General features: G+C 43.4%; 1 protein-coding gene across 3 annotated transcripts in view; it reads right to left on the reverse strand.

Annotated features, from left to right (window-relative positions):
• The window catches only part of LOC134536722 (proton channel OtopLc-like), a 380,858-nt gene that overhangs the window by 30,962 nt on the left and 333,510 nt on the right, over window positions 1-16,386 (reverse strand). For all 3 annotated transcript variants that reach the window (XM_063376602.1, XM_063376601.1, XM_063376600.1), the window contains 3 exons: window positions 9,454-9,568; window positions 7,141-7,402; window positions 2,392-2,546 (listed from right to left, as the gene is read on the reverse strand). In XM_063376602.1, the coding sequence (XP_063232672.1) occupies window positions 2,392-2,546; window positions 7,141-7,402; window positions 9,454-9,568 (532 nt within the window). The remainder of the gene's footprint in view (window positions 1-2,391; window positions 2,547-7,140; window positions 7,403-9,453; window positions 9,569-16,386) is intronic.

Genomic DNA, 16,386 nt, shown 5'->3' on the forward strand with positions numbered 1-16,386 from the left:
ATTTCAAGAGGCCTGACTGCTGGGGCTGTTGTCCGCTGCCTCTTCCTCTGCGTGGTCCGTGGTCCATTCGGTCGATCTGTCTTGTTCCTCCTCCCGCTGCTCCTGCGCATTCTCCTCCTCTCGGGCATGCAGCCAGGCATGAGGGACAGAGATGGAACCAGGGCCGGTGCAAGGTAAATTGGCGCCCTAGGTGAAAAACCTTAATGCCCCCCCCCCCCCCCGTCCGGACACCCCAAAAATTTTTCCTTGCCTCAAAATACATCACGTAAGACTAAGATTTTGTCAACAATCAAATGTAAGCAGGCTTGTGTTTTTTTTTTTTTACCTTTTTTTCTTATTACAGGTCACCGTGGACTTTAAATAATTACTTATATCAATATAAACATTCCAAACTGTTACAAAAATCCATTTTCATCTAGTTTCAATAATCGTTAAACATATTATATGAGCTGTTATGTGTCGTGCTGCGCCGCCCCCAGCTACTTGGCGCCCTAGGCGGTTGCCTAGTTCACCTGTATGGTCGCGCCGGCCCTGGATGGAAGTGTCCATGTTCGTGTGCTCCTGGGGGGGGGGGGAAGTGTGGTGTCAGTTACAGTGTGTTCAGGTACCTTGACCTGAAAGGCACCTCCCTCGTATGAGACTAGGGCTGCGCCGGGCGGTAGGTTGTCAGGGATTCCCTGCTCCTGCGTGCCACTGGCCCCTTCCCCAGCCGGGAGGGGGGGGGGGAGGTTACTGGAATGTCAGTATGTGAGTGCTTTAAGAGCGTGTGGTCTGGTGAAAACGTGTCGCTAATCGGTGCGAAGGGGCTCGCCGCTGACCCGAGCGGTATAGGCTCGAGATGACTTGTCGAGTTTTCATTCAAAAAAAAAATTCAACCCGCGAGTCGGCTGCCAGCCACCTTCCGTGTGCGCGAGCTGAAAGAGCGGTGCGGAGCGCAGAAGTAGGCGCGGCCGCGCTCCGACGATCCGAACAGCTCCGATGTCGCGCTATGAGCCAACGAAAGAAGCGCCCCGGGCACTGCAGGACCGCGGAGGTCACTGCAAGCTTTGAATATATATACTGTAATAGAAGTCGCGAGTGGATAGGATCTACTCTACGTTTTTCAGGAGCGTATGATGAGCAGCTTGGGAACTTCACCGCTGCAGTGCGCTGCCGTAACGCCCTGTATCGTCTTAGTTGTTATGTACACGTTAGAGCGCAGCACTGTCGCCCGCTGTCATTTCCCCGCACCCCCCAACCTATCATTCACTGCAGCTCAAGTTCGTTCAACGGGAGAGGGAAGGGGTGTTTGAAGAGTTCGACACTTGTCCGCTAGGGACCACCACAAGTCGATGCCCTAGAGATGGTGGCGATTGCGGCGGTGAATTAACCAACTACCTCAAAACCGTATTAGAAATTTGAACCTGGGCTGGCGACTTCTATACAGTATATATATTCAAAGCTAATAGCGTCTGGCCCTAAAGCGTGTAACACTGTAATTTATTTTTTGTTAGTTTACAAAAATATTTTTTGGTAACATGTAGCAAATATATTCTTGTTAATTGTAGATTTTAGAACTATTTTTTTTGTGAAATATAGAAAAAATAATTGTTTATTTGAAAAATAAACTTATATTTCAGGGTTCCAAATGATTATACACATGAAGTTACCACGTAAATTTTGTTCGTCCAACAAAACAAAATTTAGAAACAAAACCTTGACAATGAGTTTCTTGTAACGCTACAAAAATATTCCGGTAACTTAATTTAAAGTTTTCAGTAGTTCAGATCTAAGTTTGGCCCTGTGGCGGTAATAGTGGATGATTACCGGTCCTTGCGTTGCTGAAAACTGTTATCAAAACACCGTTTATTTATTCACATAAATAAACAACGCGTACGAACGCTGCTTCAGTGATTGGGCCGCAGATCGTCTGAAGGACTCTGAGCCAGTGAAAGAAGCACCCCACTGCAGCAGGGCCGCAACTAGGGGGGAGCAAGCGGGGCATACGCCCCGGGCGCAAAGCTGTGGGGGCGCCGAAATCGCTTGCATTGTAATTCCTACTACAACTGGTAACTGGTAAAAAGTTTTTTAACTTGCATGCCAGGAATGTCTGATCTGATTTACAATATAACGTCTCAACATATTTAATGAACAAGTCTAGTGATTATACGGACTACTTACTTTATGGACATAGTGGGATCATGTATGGAAAATCCTTAAATAGCAACATTTTTCCATGATAGGGCACCCGGACCCCCCGCTTTATTGGTGTGGTATGTGCAAAAAAAAGAGGGGGGGGGGGGGCGCTTGAATCCATTCATTCCCCGGGTGCCAGAGACTCTAGTTGCGGCCCTGCACTGCAGGACCGCGGAGGTCACTGCAAGCGCCCAGGACGGACCGGGAGGCTCGTACCTGCGAGTTGACGAAGAGGAAGTGCATCTGCAGGAAGGTGAACAGCCCGTGCAGCACCGGGTGCACGAACACCACGTCGTTGAGGCAGTCGCCCTCCATCATGGAGTGCATGGCCATCTCCAGGCCGTTGAACACCAGCGTGCCCAGGCCGAAGGCTGCGAACACCACGTCACAACTCATGCCAAGGGCGTCGTCAGCCGAGGCCAGCCGATGGCCTGGGGGGGGGGGGGGGGGGGGGGAGAGGCAAGTTTTGGGATAAGTATGTATTTTTTTTGCATTTGTCTACATTTTTTTTTAATCTCTAGGGCTCTAGGGGAGGGGGGGGGGGTAACTGCCCCCCCCTTCCCCCTAGCGACGCCCATGACTCATTCGCGGAAAAAAAAAAACTTTTTGACAACCGATGGGAACACAAAAATTGTTGTTTAAATAGTACAAACCAATCTAAAGAATATAAGTTATGTTATAATATATATTTCAACATATTTTTATTTATAGCAATACATGTAGGTAATGGAAAAGACCTAAAAATTACCCAAAAAAATTATATATATTTTTTTTCAGATAATTTTCTGAACAAAAACGTTGTTTCCTTGAAAAATTTTCGCCCCTCACATCTCTAACGTTCACTTAACCTTTTTTAAGTTGTTAAGTTTTAAACCCTATTCGGAAATTGTGCCATCAGAAATGGTAACCAACAACTACACGGACCAGTGGCGTTGTTGGAAGTGTACGCCGTGGCCTATTGTGAGCATTTTTGCTGTAAGCTTTTGTAAGATTTTTGCTGTAATATTTGATTGTATGTATTGGTAGGCTAGTAGGATAGTATGATTACAATGCCAAAATTGAACGTATCAAAATGACTACTTTAGAGCTCAATATAATCTGAGTAGTAACAAATAATTCAGATGCAAACAAAATTACTGAAATAATTAAATTATTAGTTTTCAAAATTTTAACAATTGTTTAATAATTTTACTTAGTTGCTGACAAGACATGCATTTATATTACAATTGAGTATTCTAGTACACTATCTGAATCAGTACTTAAATAATATCTTTATATGCTGACTTGTATAATTAAGTTTATAACTGTAATTATAATGAGCAAGCCCCAGATGTAGTTAATATGTCAACTTCCATAAAACAGGCAAAAAAAAAAAAACAACGGAAATATGCATGGCCACATCGGGATGCGAACTTGGACAGCTTGGAATACGAGTCCAGGGCGTTACCACGGCGCCGCGTCGCTCCAGTCGTAGCAGCATTGAAAGTACGAGTTATGTGCAGAATATAAGTCCTATAGCTGCGACCATGGCTGGTTTGTCGTTAGTTTGGACAACTTTGGCCTTACTTGAGGTATGCCAAAACAGCTGTGCCTCGATTCAAACGCACGCAAAAACACTAAATACTTGGAGTCTGAACGTGTTGTGTGCACCCACGTGATATCCGGATCCGCACGTGTGAAATCGTTAACTGTATTTTTCGTATAAGTAATATTACACATAGTTGTACATTTGTACATTTACGTTTAAAAAGAAAAAAAACAATGTCACTACCATATAGTGTTCGCAGTAACACTGGATTCGCATTCTTACCCGACAATTTATGCTTTACGTTGACCCAGTACCTCCAATAGATAAAGTTATTTTTTGTAAACCACTCCCTGAATAAATTTCCACTATTAACTGTGCTCATCAAAAAGCATGATACAACAAAATATATTCTAATTATTGAATATTCAATTATATTTTCCATGTTTTTTAAAAAAAAATATGCTCCAATGAACTATCAATAAAAATATGAAATTATGTACCAAAATGTACCAAAATTATGTACTTTTCGTAAAAAAGTACTCAGATTTCATACAAACAATAAAAAATAACCATAGTAGGTATTATGTTGTAGAGAGTTATTATTTCTTGGCATCTGGTTTCCAAATGGAATCTTTTGTGAAAGTACAAAACATATTTTTCTGTGCTTAATGGAATCATTGCGGAAATCGTCTTTACCATGATTGACTAGGGTAATTCTGGGGGGGGGGGGGGGAACCCATCGATTTATGCTCAAACAAAAACCAGGTGGAGATATCAACATGATTATTACTATTGTGGCGCTGTGAGCAAGGGAAGCCTACAACTCACGCAGTTTCGGTTCCCTGCAAGAATTTCCGAAGATTTCCGAAGTTTTGCGTTTTGGTATTAACGCCACTTCAGCCGCTAAATCAGAAGTTTCCAATGAAAACAAGCATATTGTGACTGACCTAACCTAACCTAACCCTTCGATTTTTTTAATTTCAATTTTTGAGAGAAATCTGAAGTTGCACGAACGTGGTAGGGAACCGAAACTACGTGAGTTGTAGGCTTCCCCTGTGAGCAAGTGTTCGGAAGGTATTGAAGAGTGGAATTATAACAATGTGTGGCAATTTAACTCGTTACAGAAAATCCCGCCGAATGTGAAGTACCCGGATTCGGCGCAGAGTGATCAGAGTGATCACCAACTCTTGTGCACAATGCACCACACTACTCTCGAGCCAAAGTTCCAGGAGTCACGCTAACTGACGTGGCTCACCAGCTGGACAAATGCGGCTTCCCGCAGTGTGCGTGTACACACTGTAATATATACATTTTTTTGTAAATTTAAAAGATATATTTGTAAATGTGTGAATTTACATGAAAACAAAAGCATTTACGCATCGTGCTGTCCCAGATAGTTAAAGTTATTTGCAAACCGTTCCCATGCGCATATTAATAAGCATAACTTAAAAAAATAAAGTAATAATAAGTGCCCATTTTCCTAAGAAATCCTCAGTATTAGCTCTAAAAACTGATTTCGTGTATGCAAATATAACCACGGTCGTGTGTTGTACAAGGTTTAGATTCCAAAATACGTATTTATTGGCAAACTGGTTTCCAATGAGAATGTTGTGTGAAAGTGCGGTTGAATTGACGCACTGTGACGCACCGTGACGCAGTGTGGCGCACCGTGGCTCACTGTGACGCACTGTGGCGCACCGTGGCTCACTGTGACGCACTGTGGCGCACCGTGACGCACCGTGACTCACTGTGGCGCACCGTGGCTCACTGTGACGCACTGTGGCGCACCGTGACGCACCGTGACTCACTGTGACGCAGTGTGGCGCACCGTGGCGCACCGTGACTCACTGTGACGCAGTGTGGTGCACCGTGGCGCACCGTGACTCACTGTGGCGCACCGTGGCTCACTGTGACGCACTGTGGCGCACCGTGGCTCACTGTGACGCACTGTGGCGCACCGTGACGCACCGTGACTCACTGTGACGCAGTGTGGCGCACCGTGACGCACCGTGGCTCACTGTGACGCAGTGTGGCGCAACGTGGCGCACCGTGACTCACTGTGGCGCACCGTGGCTCACTGTGGCGCACCGTGACGCACCGTGACTCACTGTGACGCAGTGTGGCGCACCGTGGCGCACCGTGACTCACTGTGACGCAGTGTGGTGCACTGTGGCGCACCGTGACTCACTGTGACGCAGTGTGGCGCACCGTGACGCACCGTGACTCACTGTGACGCAGTGTGGCGCACCGTGACGCACCGTGGCTCACTGTGACGCACTGTGGCGCGCTGTGACGCACCGTGACTCACTGTGGCGCACCGTGGCTCACTGTGACGCACTGTGGCGCACCGTGACGCACCGTGACTCACTGTGACGCAGTGTGGCGCACCGTGGCGCACCGTGACTCACTGTGACGCAGTGTGGTGCACCGTGGCGCACCGTGACTCACTGTGGCGCACCGTGGCTCACTGTGACGCACTGTGGCGCACCGTGGCTCACTGTGACGCACTGTGGCGCACCGTGACGCACCGTGACTCACTGTGACGCAGTGTGGCGCACCGTGACGCACCGTGGCTCACTGTGACGCAGTGTGGCGCAACGTGGCGCACCGTGACTCACTGTGGCGCACCGTGGCTCACTGTGACGCACTGTGGCGCACCGTGGCTCACTGTGACGCACTGTGGCGCACCGTGACGCACCGTGACTCACTGTGACGCAGTGTGGCGCACCGTGACGCACCGTGGCTCACTGTGACGCAGTGTGGCGCAACGTGGCGCACCGTGACTCACTGTGGCGCACCGTGACTCACTGTGACGCACTGTGGTGCACCGTGACGCACCGTGACTCACTGTGACGCAGTGTGGCGCACCGTGACTCACTGTGGCGCACCGTGGCACACTGTGACGCACTGTGGCGCACCGTGACGCACTGTGGCGCACCGTGACGCACCGTGGCGCACCGTGGCTCACTGTGACGCACTGTGGCGCACCGTACGCACCGTGACTCACTGTGACGAAGTGTGGCGCACCGTGGCGCACCGTGACTCACCGTGGCGCACCGTGACTCACCGTGGCGCACCGTGACTCACTGTGATGCACCGTGACGCACCGTGACTCACTGTGACGAAGTGTGGCGCACCGTGACGCACCGTGGCTCACTGTGACGCAGTGTGGCGCACCGTGGCGCACCGTGACTCACTGTGGCGTACCGTGACTCACTGTGACGCACTGTGGCGCACCGTGACGCACCGTGACTCACTGTGACGCAGTGTGGCACACCGTGACTCACTGTGGCGCACTGTGGCTCACTGTGACGCACTGTGGCGCACCGTGACGCACTGTGGCGCACCGTGACGCACCGTGGTGCATCGTGGCTCACTGTGACGCACTGTGGCGCACCGTGACGCACTGTGGCGCACCGTGACGCAGAGAGACGCACCCAGGGCGCCGATGCGCAGGTAGAAGCTGGTGGCGGAGGTGCGTGCGCGCGAGATGTGCGCCTTCTTGAGCGAGCCGAAGCCCCCCACCAGGCCGGAAGCCCCCAGCTCCGGGTCCCGGGGGTGGCCGCCCAGCACGGCCGGGGGCGGCGCCCCCAGCTCGCCGTCCGCCCCCAGCGAGGCGCAGCTGTCCACCAGCACCCACATGTAGATGCAGATGATCACCGCGATGCTGCCCACGTACAGGTACATCAGGAACACGCCCTGCGTCACACACACACAGATGCCGCTTCACGTATTTATTTTACCTATCTTTCATTTGTTCTCCGGTCCACCCAGGTACACACGTGTTGGGCAAAGCTTCAGGAAAAACTACGCCATTTGAAAACTGCTTGTTTACGAATAGCAGTGAATACTCTGGGAGCAATGAGTGGTTCTGTTTCCACATTTCGATTTAAAATTTTATTTTTAACAGACATGAAACTCCCCGGTAGGTTTAGATTCTTTAAACCACTCAAGGGTTATGTGGTTACTAAACAACAAATCCCATAGTTTCCCTGTGCACGACGAGAAGACTGCGCGCCAGTCCAGAGCCTTGCGCTTAGAGGCGACACCGTGCTAGAAGCACCAGTGGGAGTCACACTATCATCCCTCCTGAATGGCACAAGTTCACCCCTGCATAGGCGTGAGTCTTAGCGTCTCGTTGACAGCGAGATTATTGTAGACGTAAACACTTAGCATTACAGATCAAAATAAACGAAGCATTTTTAAAGATTATTTCGGGAGATCAAAGAAAATCTAAATCGGGACGAGTGTACTGGGGTTAAGTTAGTAACTCTGTCTGATATCTTGAAACATGAGTGCGTCTATTGTATTTGCGGACATCCTCTACTGGCCAGATGTGGCCGAGCCAGGGGAGGGGAATACAGCTGTGGAAAGAGGTTGTGGTCGCGAGGGAATCCAGGGGTGGTTTTCCAAGACGTTCTAGTAAGCTAACGAATAAGGACTGCCTTTTTGGGAAATAACCGTAACCTAACTCACAGAACTTATTTCAGAACGTGTCCATACCGAATCCCAGTAAGCAAATAAATCGGCAACAGTTTTGGTAAATGCTGCCCTGCGTGAGGATGGAAACTGGTTTCAACGTACTCTAGCAAACGTTTCTCAACCATCGTTACAATTGTTATGGCACAAATACTAGAGAAAGCAGCACCATCGCACAACAATAGAACGGACTTTCTAATATTCTCAATTACTTTTAAAGTTTCGTTATTACAATTAAAGTGTACAAAATGTATCCCAGAATAGTTTCGCCATCATAAAGTTTCATTTGGCACACCAACACGCTTGGTACGTCCCCCGATGGTTACAAAAATGACTACATACGAGTTAATGGCTCCAGGAGCGGGTCCGCCATCGGGATGAAATCAACGCAATGTGAGCTGTGCGCATGCGCGGAATTTGGGCAACAGATCGGCAACGGACAGGAAACTACAAAATCCGTTCCCTAAAACAGAGGAGTAGCCGTGTCCTATCGTGCACTAGGAATGCGGTTAGGGTACAGCTGTAGCAGATTCAACCCTTATTTTTGTGTCTTGGAGTACTATCCTGGGTGCGACAGGCGGTCACGAGGTGACAATTTTTTTTTTTTACTTTGGCTTATCGTCTAGTCGACAGCTAGATCATCTGATACGATGATACACTTTGCACAACAAGGATACTGTGGAAGTAGACGGATATCAGCCTACTGTAAAGGGACCACTCCTGCATTTACACGGAGTAATGTTTGGAAACAATTGAAGTCCAAAATCAGGACGTTTGGACCTCTGTAATGCGAGCCAAGTGTTTTAACACTAATCCACCTCTTTCCTTCCCCCCACCCCCCAGAAAAAAAAGTGACAAGAAGGGAGCATCTGCGATAGTGAGGCGGGATGATAGTGTAATACTCACTGGTGCTTCTAGCGCGGTGTCTCCTCTGGACTGGCGCGCAGTCTTCTCGTCGTGCATATAGCAACTATGATGTATGAGCGGTAACCAAAACACTAGATGGAGGAGAAACGAAGATGAAGGCGTAATGCCTAAAGGTTATTCTGACAACTCGCGTTTCAGCCGTTTTCACTCTTCCAAAAAGTACAGTTTAAAAACGAAATACAGAAATACAGAAATACTTGTCCTGTTTTTCGGAAAACGACATCACTGCGACACCCTGATCAGTTCTCGAACAACGTGGTTCCTCGCACGCCGACACGTGTGCGTGCCCGGAGAATCGAGAGGGGAGGGGTTTTCAGAGCTGGCAGGAGGTGGTGTCGCCTCACCTGCAGGCTGAGTAGCTTGACGGAGTTGTCCATGACCTCGGTGACGCAGAAGGCCAGCATGAGGATGACGAGCAGCCGTCCGTACAGCGAGCTCAGCACGATCCACAGGTGGACGCTGCGGGCACATCGCACGTCCTGTCGTCAGCGCTCATCGCTCATCGCTCTGCTCATAGCTCATCACGCATAGCTCACATCGCTCATAGCTCACTGCTCATCGCTCATAGCTCACTGCTCAAGGCAGGGGCCCACACTGACGCCAGGGTCTCCACCGAGCACATATATCCAATACCAGTTCATACAGATAAGAGGTAGGCCTACTTCACCTAAACAAAAAGGGGGGTACGTATACTTCTGTACGCGCGTTAGAAATTATACTTACTTGGCGTGATAAAAAAAACTAACATCAATTTTGCATGCAAATAATTAAGAGAAATAAAATGTAAGAAAACTGGAGTGATATTATAGATGCAGTAGGGTATAGTACAAAATTAATTTAAAAATTAAAAAATTAAATAAATACGCAGTATTCAATATTTATATAAAAAAAACCACATGTATAAGCTACATTATTTAATTTAGTAAAATAACGAGATAAATTTTTATTAATAATGAAACTCAATAAATACGGGGAATGTTTACTCAAATTTATTAATTTAAATTATTTATAAATTAATGTGAAAATTTATAGTTACAATAAATTATAAATACATGAACATAACCTCATTTATAGAAATACTCTTTAAAATACATTTGAAAAAGTTTATAAACACAATTTCTATCGCTAATATTCAAAATAAATACCTTTTTTTTAATTATACGAACCAGCATTCAATATAAATCACTATAGTATGTGACTTAAAAACACTTATTTAATTTTTATTTGTGTGTAGCATTTTTTCCCAATCTGTGGATATTTCACTGCACGGTGCACGCGCATGGTAAAAACTCACTCTCATAATTTTTTTTTTCATAACGCGCCTAAATTATTAAAACTTCAAAAGAAATGTGAGCGAGTATTTCAGTACTCGTTAGAGATGAGTAACTTCTCACCTCGGTAACGAGCAAAACCATGTGTTCTCGTGTTGCAAATACACTTAAAATACGTAACTCGAACACGGAAATTATCAAAGAATTCTTTAAAATAATGTCAAACGTGATAAATAACACAAATTATGTTTTCAACTACATTTCTTGACGTGAATTACACGTAGTTTCCGCACCCGCTGTTAGAAATCATTGTCGGAGCAGCTACGAATACTATCGAACATTCTATTTGCAGTGAAAAAGTTTATACTACAGTAAATAATGAAACAGCTCCGATAAAAGCGTAAAACAATTTTAAAAAAATCAAACCCAGGCTTTGGACCTACTTTTCAACACGGAATTTTAATAAATACTTCACATTTTGCTAACATTTATCAAACAGTTGATACTATGAAGTCAGTCTCCCTTTGGCTCTATAAACTTTGGTTTGAGCCATCTGCCGCATATGGCAGCACCTTGGTTACACATTTCTGTTCCATGCGACTTCCGTTTCCATTTCACGAAATACTCCCACCAAATGCTGTATACCGAGAGCTTTGTATTGTTTTACACTACTTACACATTTTGCTATGTTGCTACGCTTCCATCAATGAACTCAAAACTGCAAAGACACTGAACTAAAAACAAATATTATAATGAAAAAGGCAATACTATACTAAGGTGTTGTAAACGTCTATAATTTTTAGGACTCAAACATAAAAAATGCCAGAGTTACAATTCTTACACTTGAGACGTTTATTTATTTACTAGGAATGATTTACTCGTAATATCAAATATTTAATGTTTACGAAGAAACGTAGCTTAATAAGTTAATTAGTTATTGTACAAAAGGCATATTGATTTTTTAGAACATTTATTTATTTTCTTAAGTTTTGTCTATTGCACCAAAATAGTTATATATATATATATACAAGTAACAGCTTTTACATACGTTGTTGAAATAGGAGACATTAGCTCTCCTTCAGCATTTTAGTTGTTTTTTTTATCGTACTAGATCGGTGTGCATACGTACTAAAGCGCTAAGTATTTATGGGAGGTAGTATTTCCAGCAGGCAGGGCGGTCTGAGACTCGTGTCTGCCCGTGCGTATGGACCTCACACCAACTGTCCCACACCATCTCCTTCGCATCAGTGTGTGGTGCTTCATGCTTTTTTTTAATATACAGAACCTATGTCCATAAAACAATGACCCAGTTATAAAACTTTTAAGTACCAACTGTAAACTTTGTGGCGTGTCGGTTCAAGGTCACAATTAAAGAGTAACTCAAAACAGTTACAGACAAGCGCATGCCCGAGTACTGCTTTGTTGTTTTCCCGCTTTCAGCGCCACCTGCGCAAAATGGCGACTCCTGAGTGTAATTAGTACGAGAAGCCTAAGATGTACATCAAGTTCTGTCCCTGCCCGAACACGCCTGAATATTCACCTTCGGCCAACCTCGGGATTTGTTTTATTTTTGCGCAGGAAAAATTAATTCAAATATTAGAAGTGGTCGGTTAGGTTAGCTACATTAAAACACTTTAAAACAGTATGGACGGTTAGTTAGGTTAGTATATCTACATTAAAATAAACAGAGAAATATAAATATATATAAATAAACCCGAGGTTGGCCGAAGGTGAATATTCGGGCGTGTTCGGGCAGGGACAGAACTTGATGTACATCTTATGCTTCCCAATTAGTACAGGGTGAACCTGTAAACTTTATTTGGCAAACGGGCGGAGCCCTTTCACCTTGGGAATCTCTTTCTACGAGAGTGGGACTTGGACGTCCCAAACATGGCGGGTTAAACCCATTTCATCATTATGTTAACCATATAGCTCGAAACAGACCATTTCCCCTATTTTGTGGTTGGTAAATTAATCTTCTCGTGGGATGCACTCTTTTCCTATGTAGTATTACAACCAAACGCCATTAAATTTAAAAAAAAAAAACATAACAGTACAATAACTAAATGTCCTAAGTCGTAATCACTGTTAAATTTGAAGAAAGTGTTGTCCCACAGTTAGTTGAAACAAACATTTAACTATCTGTAACAATATACCATGCATAGATAATAACAATAAATATATTAACATGGAGTAGAATTATTATTCATAAACGTTTTTTAAATTTGCAAAAAAAAAAAAATATTATTAATCCACCTTTCGATTTTACTTTTACGAATCCACTTGGTTCTGCAAATTCAAATTAGAACAATTAATATGCGTAAAAAAATAATTTCCGAAACAAAACTTTGGAAAAATATCGATATATCCTAAATGGTTAATAATTCAACTTAAGAAATAAAACTTCTGACGAACCCCGGATTTTTCAACGATATTTGATTGGAAAAAAACTTAAAACATCCGGCTGTAATAATACGCCCTATAAATGCTGTGATTGGGTTTCTGACTGATTGTTTAAACTGTATAATTTCCTAGTAAAGACAGTGGGTGAGTATGGACCTTAACTAAAAAAGAATTTTAAAAAGTTTAAGCTAAATTCACTAACCTTATAATGTAAAAAAAAAAATGAAAAACACTAATATGCAGGAAGTTTCATGTTATAACTAGTACTTGCAAATCTGTTCCATTGTTGCGGTCTTTACAGGTACCATTGTTACCCACCGTTTCCGACTTGGCGAGTATAATTTCGTTCTTGCTCTGAAGAGTTAATGACTGTGCTTTGACATGTCATTAAGTCGGTTTCAATTACATCTCCCTAGTGCCCGCCCCACCCGACCCCCGGCCGCCATCTTGGACTGTAACCTTGAAGGCTCGCGACCCGAGGAAGGTGGCTCCTTGTCGAACTGCGGGCTGCTCGTGCTGTGTGTTCAGGCTACTAACACATAACACTTTAACATTCAAATAATTTCATTTAAGGGTATTCGTACCGTTCCAGGTCATTATCTCATAATTACGTTAAACTATTTTAAAAATGATATCCTTTTTGAGTGGATAAACTTTTATAAATAACGATATGAATACATTTTTTAGGCACCGAGATTGTGCAATCAACAGGACTTGAAATTCAAATTTTCCTAATTTTAAAGTGTGTGTCTTACAGACTTGAAAACTCGGTCGTGATGTTCCTTATATTACGATGTGTTTAGCGCAGGCAACTCCAAGTAATTCAGCTAGTTAAGTCATAAACGAGTAGTTGTTAAACATAATTACAACCAAAAAAAATACGTTATAAGATCAGGGGGTCTTTCTCATTTTGTAACATAGCATTAAATACGGCAAAGGTTGCACACACCAACTTCCATTACAACTTAACTCCATGCCAGTTGTGAGTCTTATTTTTATTTTTTGACAGGTACAATTCATACAGCGTTCGTTTAGAGCTCGTTTCAATACGCTTTGCACTGTCTGTGATATCACTTCACACCTGAGAGGAACGAATCTTTGAGTCAACGAAACGGTTATTTTTTTAATAGTGCCGAACAAATGTATTTTGGAGATGGCCATGTTACCTGAAATAAATCTAATATGAAAACCCATTTTTACCGACGACTGAACATAGCACTGAGACGAACATGTATTTTCGGTGGAACTAAATACAAACTCAAATTATTTTACTGAGACAACCATTTGTGTTATAAGCGGAACTATTTAAGTAAATATGTAATGGTTATAACAATTGAAAGGATTTGCTTGCCATATTGCAAGATTATAACTAATTATTCGGCAGATTTCTACATACCAACATCCTATATAAATATATATATGGCTATGAGGATAATTATGAGCTAATTTTTGACTGATAGTTATTACTATACATACTAATGTACATTCTATTAACATCACTTCCACGATGGAGGGCGGAGAAAACGCCTGAATGTAGGCAAAACGCCGCGCACGTATGTCGTGCTGCCGCTATACCACGTGGGCTGTGTAAGCCGAGAGCATAATAATAAAAAAAAAAGTAAACGTTGGTGATGTTTACAAGATTCGACCGCCATGTTTTGAAACCTAATGATCACGACAGCACATAGGATGGTCGTGTTCGTGGGAGAGATATCGTGAGCATAGGAGGGAAATGAATATATATGGCGCAACAGCCAACGAGAGAAATGTAGTATGCAATTTTGGTGGGACTAGAAATTTTTTTATAATCATAAATAATATTCTGGCAAGGAATTTTAGAGATATTACAATGCGTAGGAGGAGTGTGTACCTAATTCCTGCTTTAAAAAAAATAATTATTCTATTACTTGAAAAAAAGTAACTAGCAATTAATGTGAATAAAAAAATATTTGCGATGATGGAATTTTTTACAGAACCCAAATTAATTTACATATTGAAAAAAAAAACGTGTTAACAAATTGCTGGTCGTACGTCGTGGGATGATTATTTGGTAGTGAGTACAGTTATTTACTGGCACTGCAAACAGATGTCGGATACACCAGCAACATTTCATCGGCTGAAATAAACGGTAAGATTCCGACTTCACCCGGGTCGTGCACTGGGCCTTCTAGGCACTCGCTTGTGTTTCTTTTAAGTTGTTGACCCGGCTTTAGAGTCCACAATCCAGCAGCTGCACATGCGGCGCGCAGTCATAAAGAGCAGTCCTACTCAGGCACACCTAGTACCTCGCGTGCTTATGCATGAACGAAACACAGCACAACCGGCTACTGCGCGCTGCAAAATGTTATTGATGTGAATATATAAATATGTCACAAGCTGGATTCTCAGAAACAACATACAATTTTTTTTTAAAGTAGATTAAGTTAGGCAATAACATGTACGAACGTTTTTAATTTCAATTTCAATTAACTCAATAAAATTCAATTTTGAGTTTTGGTGATAAATACATGTTTGGAATCAACACAGTCCGTGAATGAGTTACTAGAATTTTGAAAAAAAAAAAAAAAAAAGAAAAAAAAGATCAGCTAGTCTTTCAGTATACTCGCCAGTGATGTGTAACATCTAACATATCGTATCACAAACAATGTATTAACACAACACGTATACAATTATTGTATTTAAGTTATCTATTAGAAATTACCATTTATAACGTATTAGAAAAGCCACGTGGCGTTGCGTCGCACTGTTCAAGACTACGTTAGCCGTACAAACGGCAAACGACCGTCTCTTCTTTCTCTCTCTCTCTCTCTTCAAACGCCAGGGAAATGATTGCGCTCGCTGACACGCTCTAGCACAAGCGCCAAATGTAGGACGTGCCTGCGCTTCTGCCTACTTCCTGTTACACATTTTCGTCGCATTCACGACAATACTCCCACCAAATGCTGTATACCGAGATCTGAGATGTTACAAATAAGAAAAGCTTATACTTCTATAAAACACCAAGGGCACTAAACACTCTAAACGTGCAAATTCGAGCTCCTTACTTGGGCACAGAATATAAATGGTTTTTACTATGGGGTGTTAAATCCTTAAGTTGATATATACTATATACTGTCACACATAGTTGTTCTCTATAAAACCATCGTTATTTATATTGGACTATTATTGTACCTTTATATAACTCAAACACATTCCAAGCACCACCAAAAGGTTTATGTGCTCTTATCTTCTAAAGTATTCATTTAGGGAAAAACCATAGTGGCCAAATTAACCGTTAAAATCGCAAGAAGCGACATAAATTTGCAGTCACATGTAAATGGTTTTAAAAAAATTGTGGCGAATAAAGCAGTTTTGTAGCATGCGATGCATGAAACAGACCGATCACAACCTGTATGAAGAATGTACCAGGCCAGTCATAACCCATGAAATGCGTGAACCAGGCCTGTCGCACTGTGCATAAAGTACCAGGCCGGTTGCACCCTGTGTGATGCTCGAAACAGGTCGGTCACACGCTGTATAAAGTATGCACCAGGCCAGTCGCACCCAATGTAATGCATGCACCAGACCGGTTACACCTTTTGTAAAGTGTGCACCAGGCAGATC

This window comes from Bacillus rossius, chromosome 11 (genome assembly GCF_032445375.1).
Source record: "Bacillus rossius redtenbacheri isolate Brsri chromosome 11, Brsri_v3, whole genome shotgun sequence".
Taxonomy (NCBI): Eukaryota; Metazoa; Arthropoda; class Insecta; order Phasmatodea; family Bacillidae; genus Bacillus; species Bacillus rossius.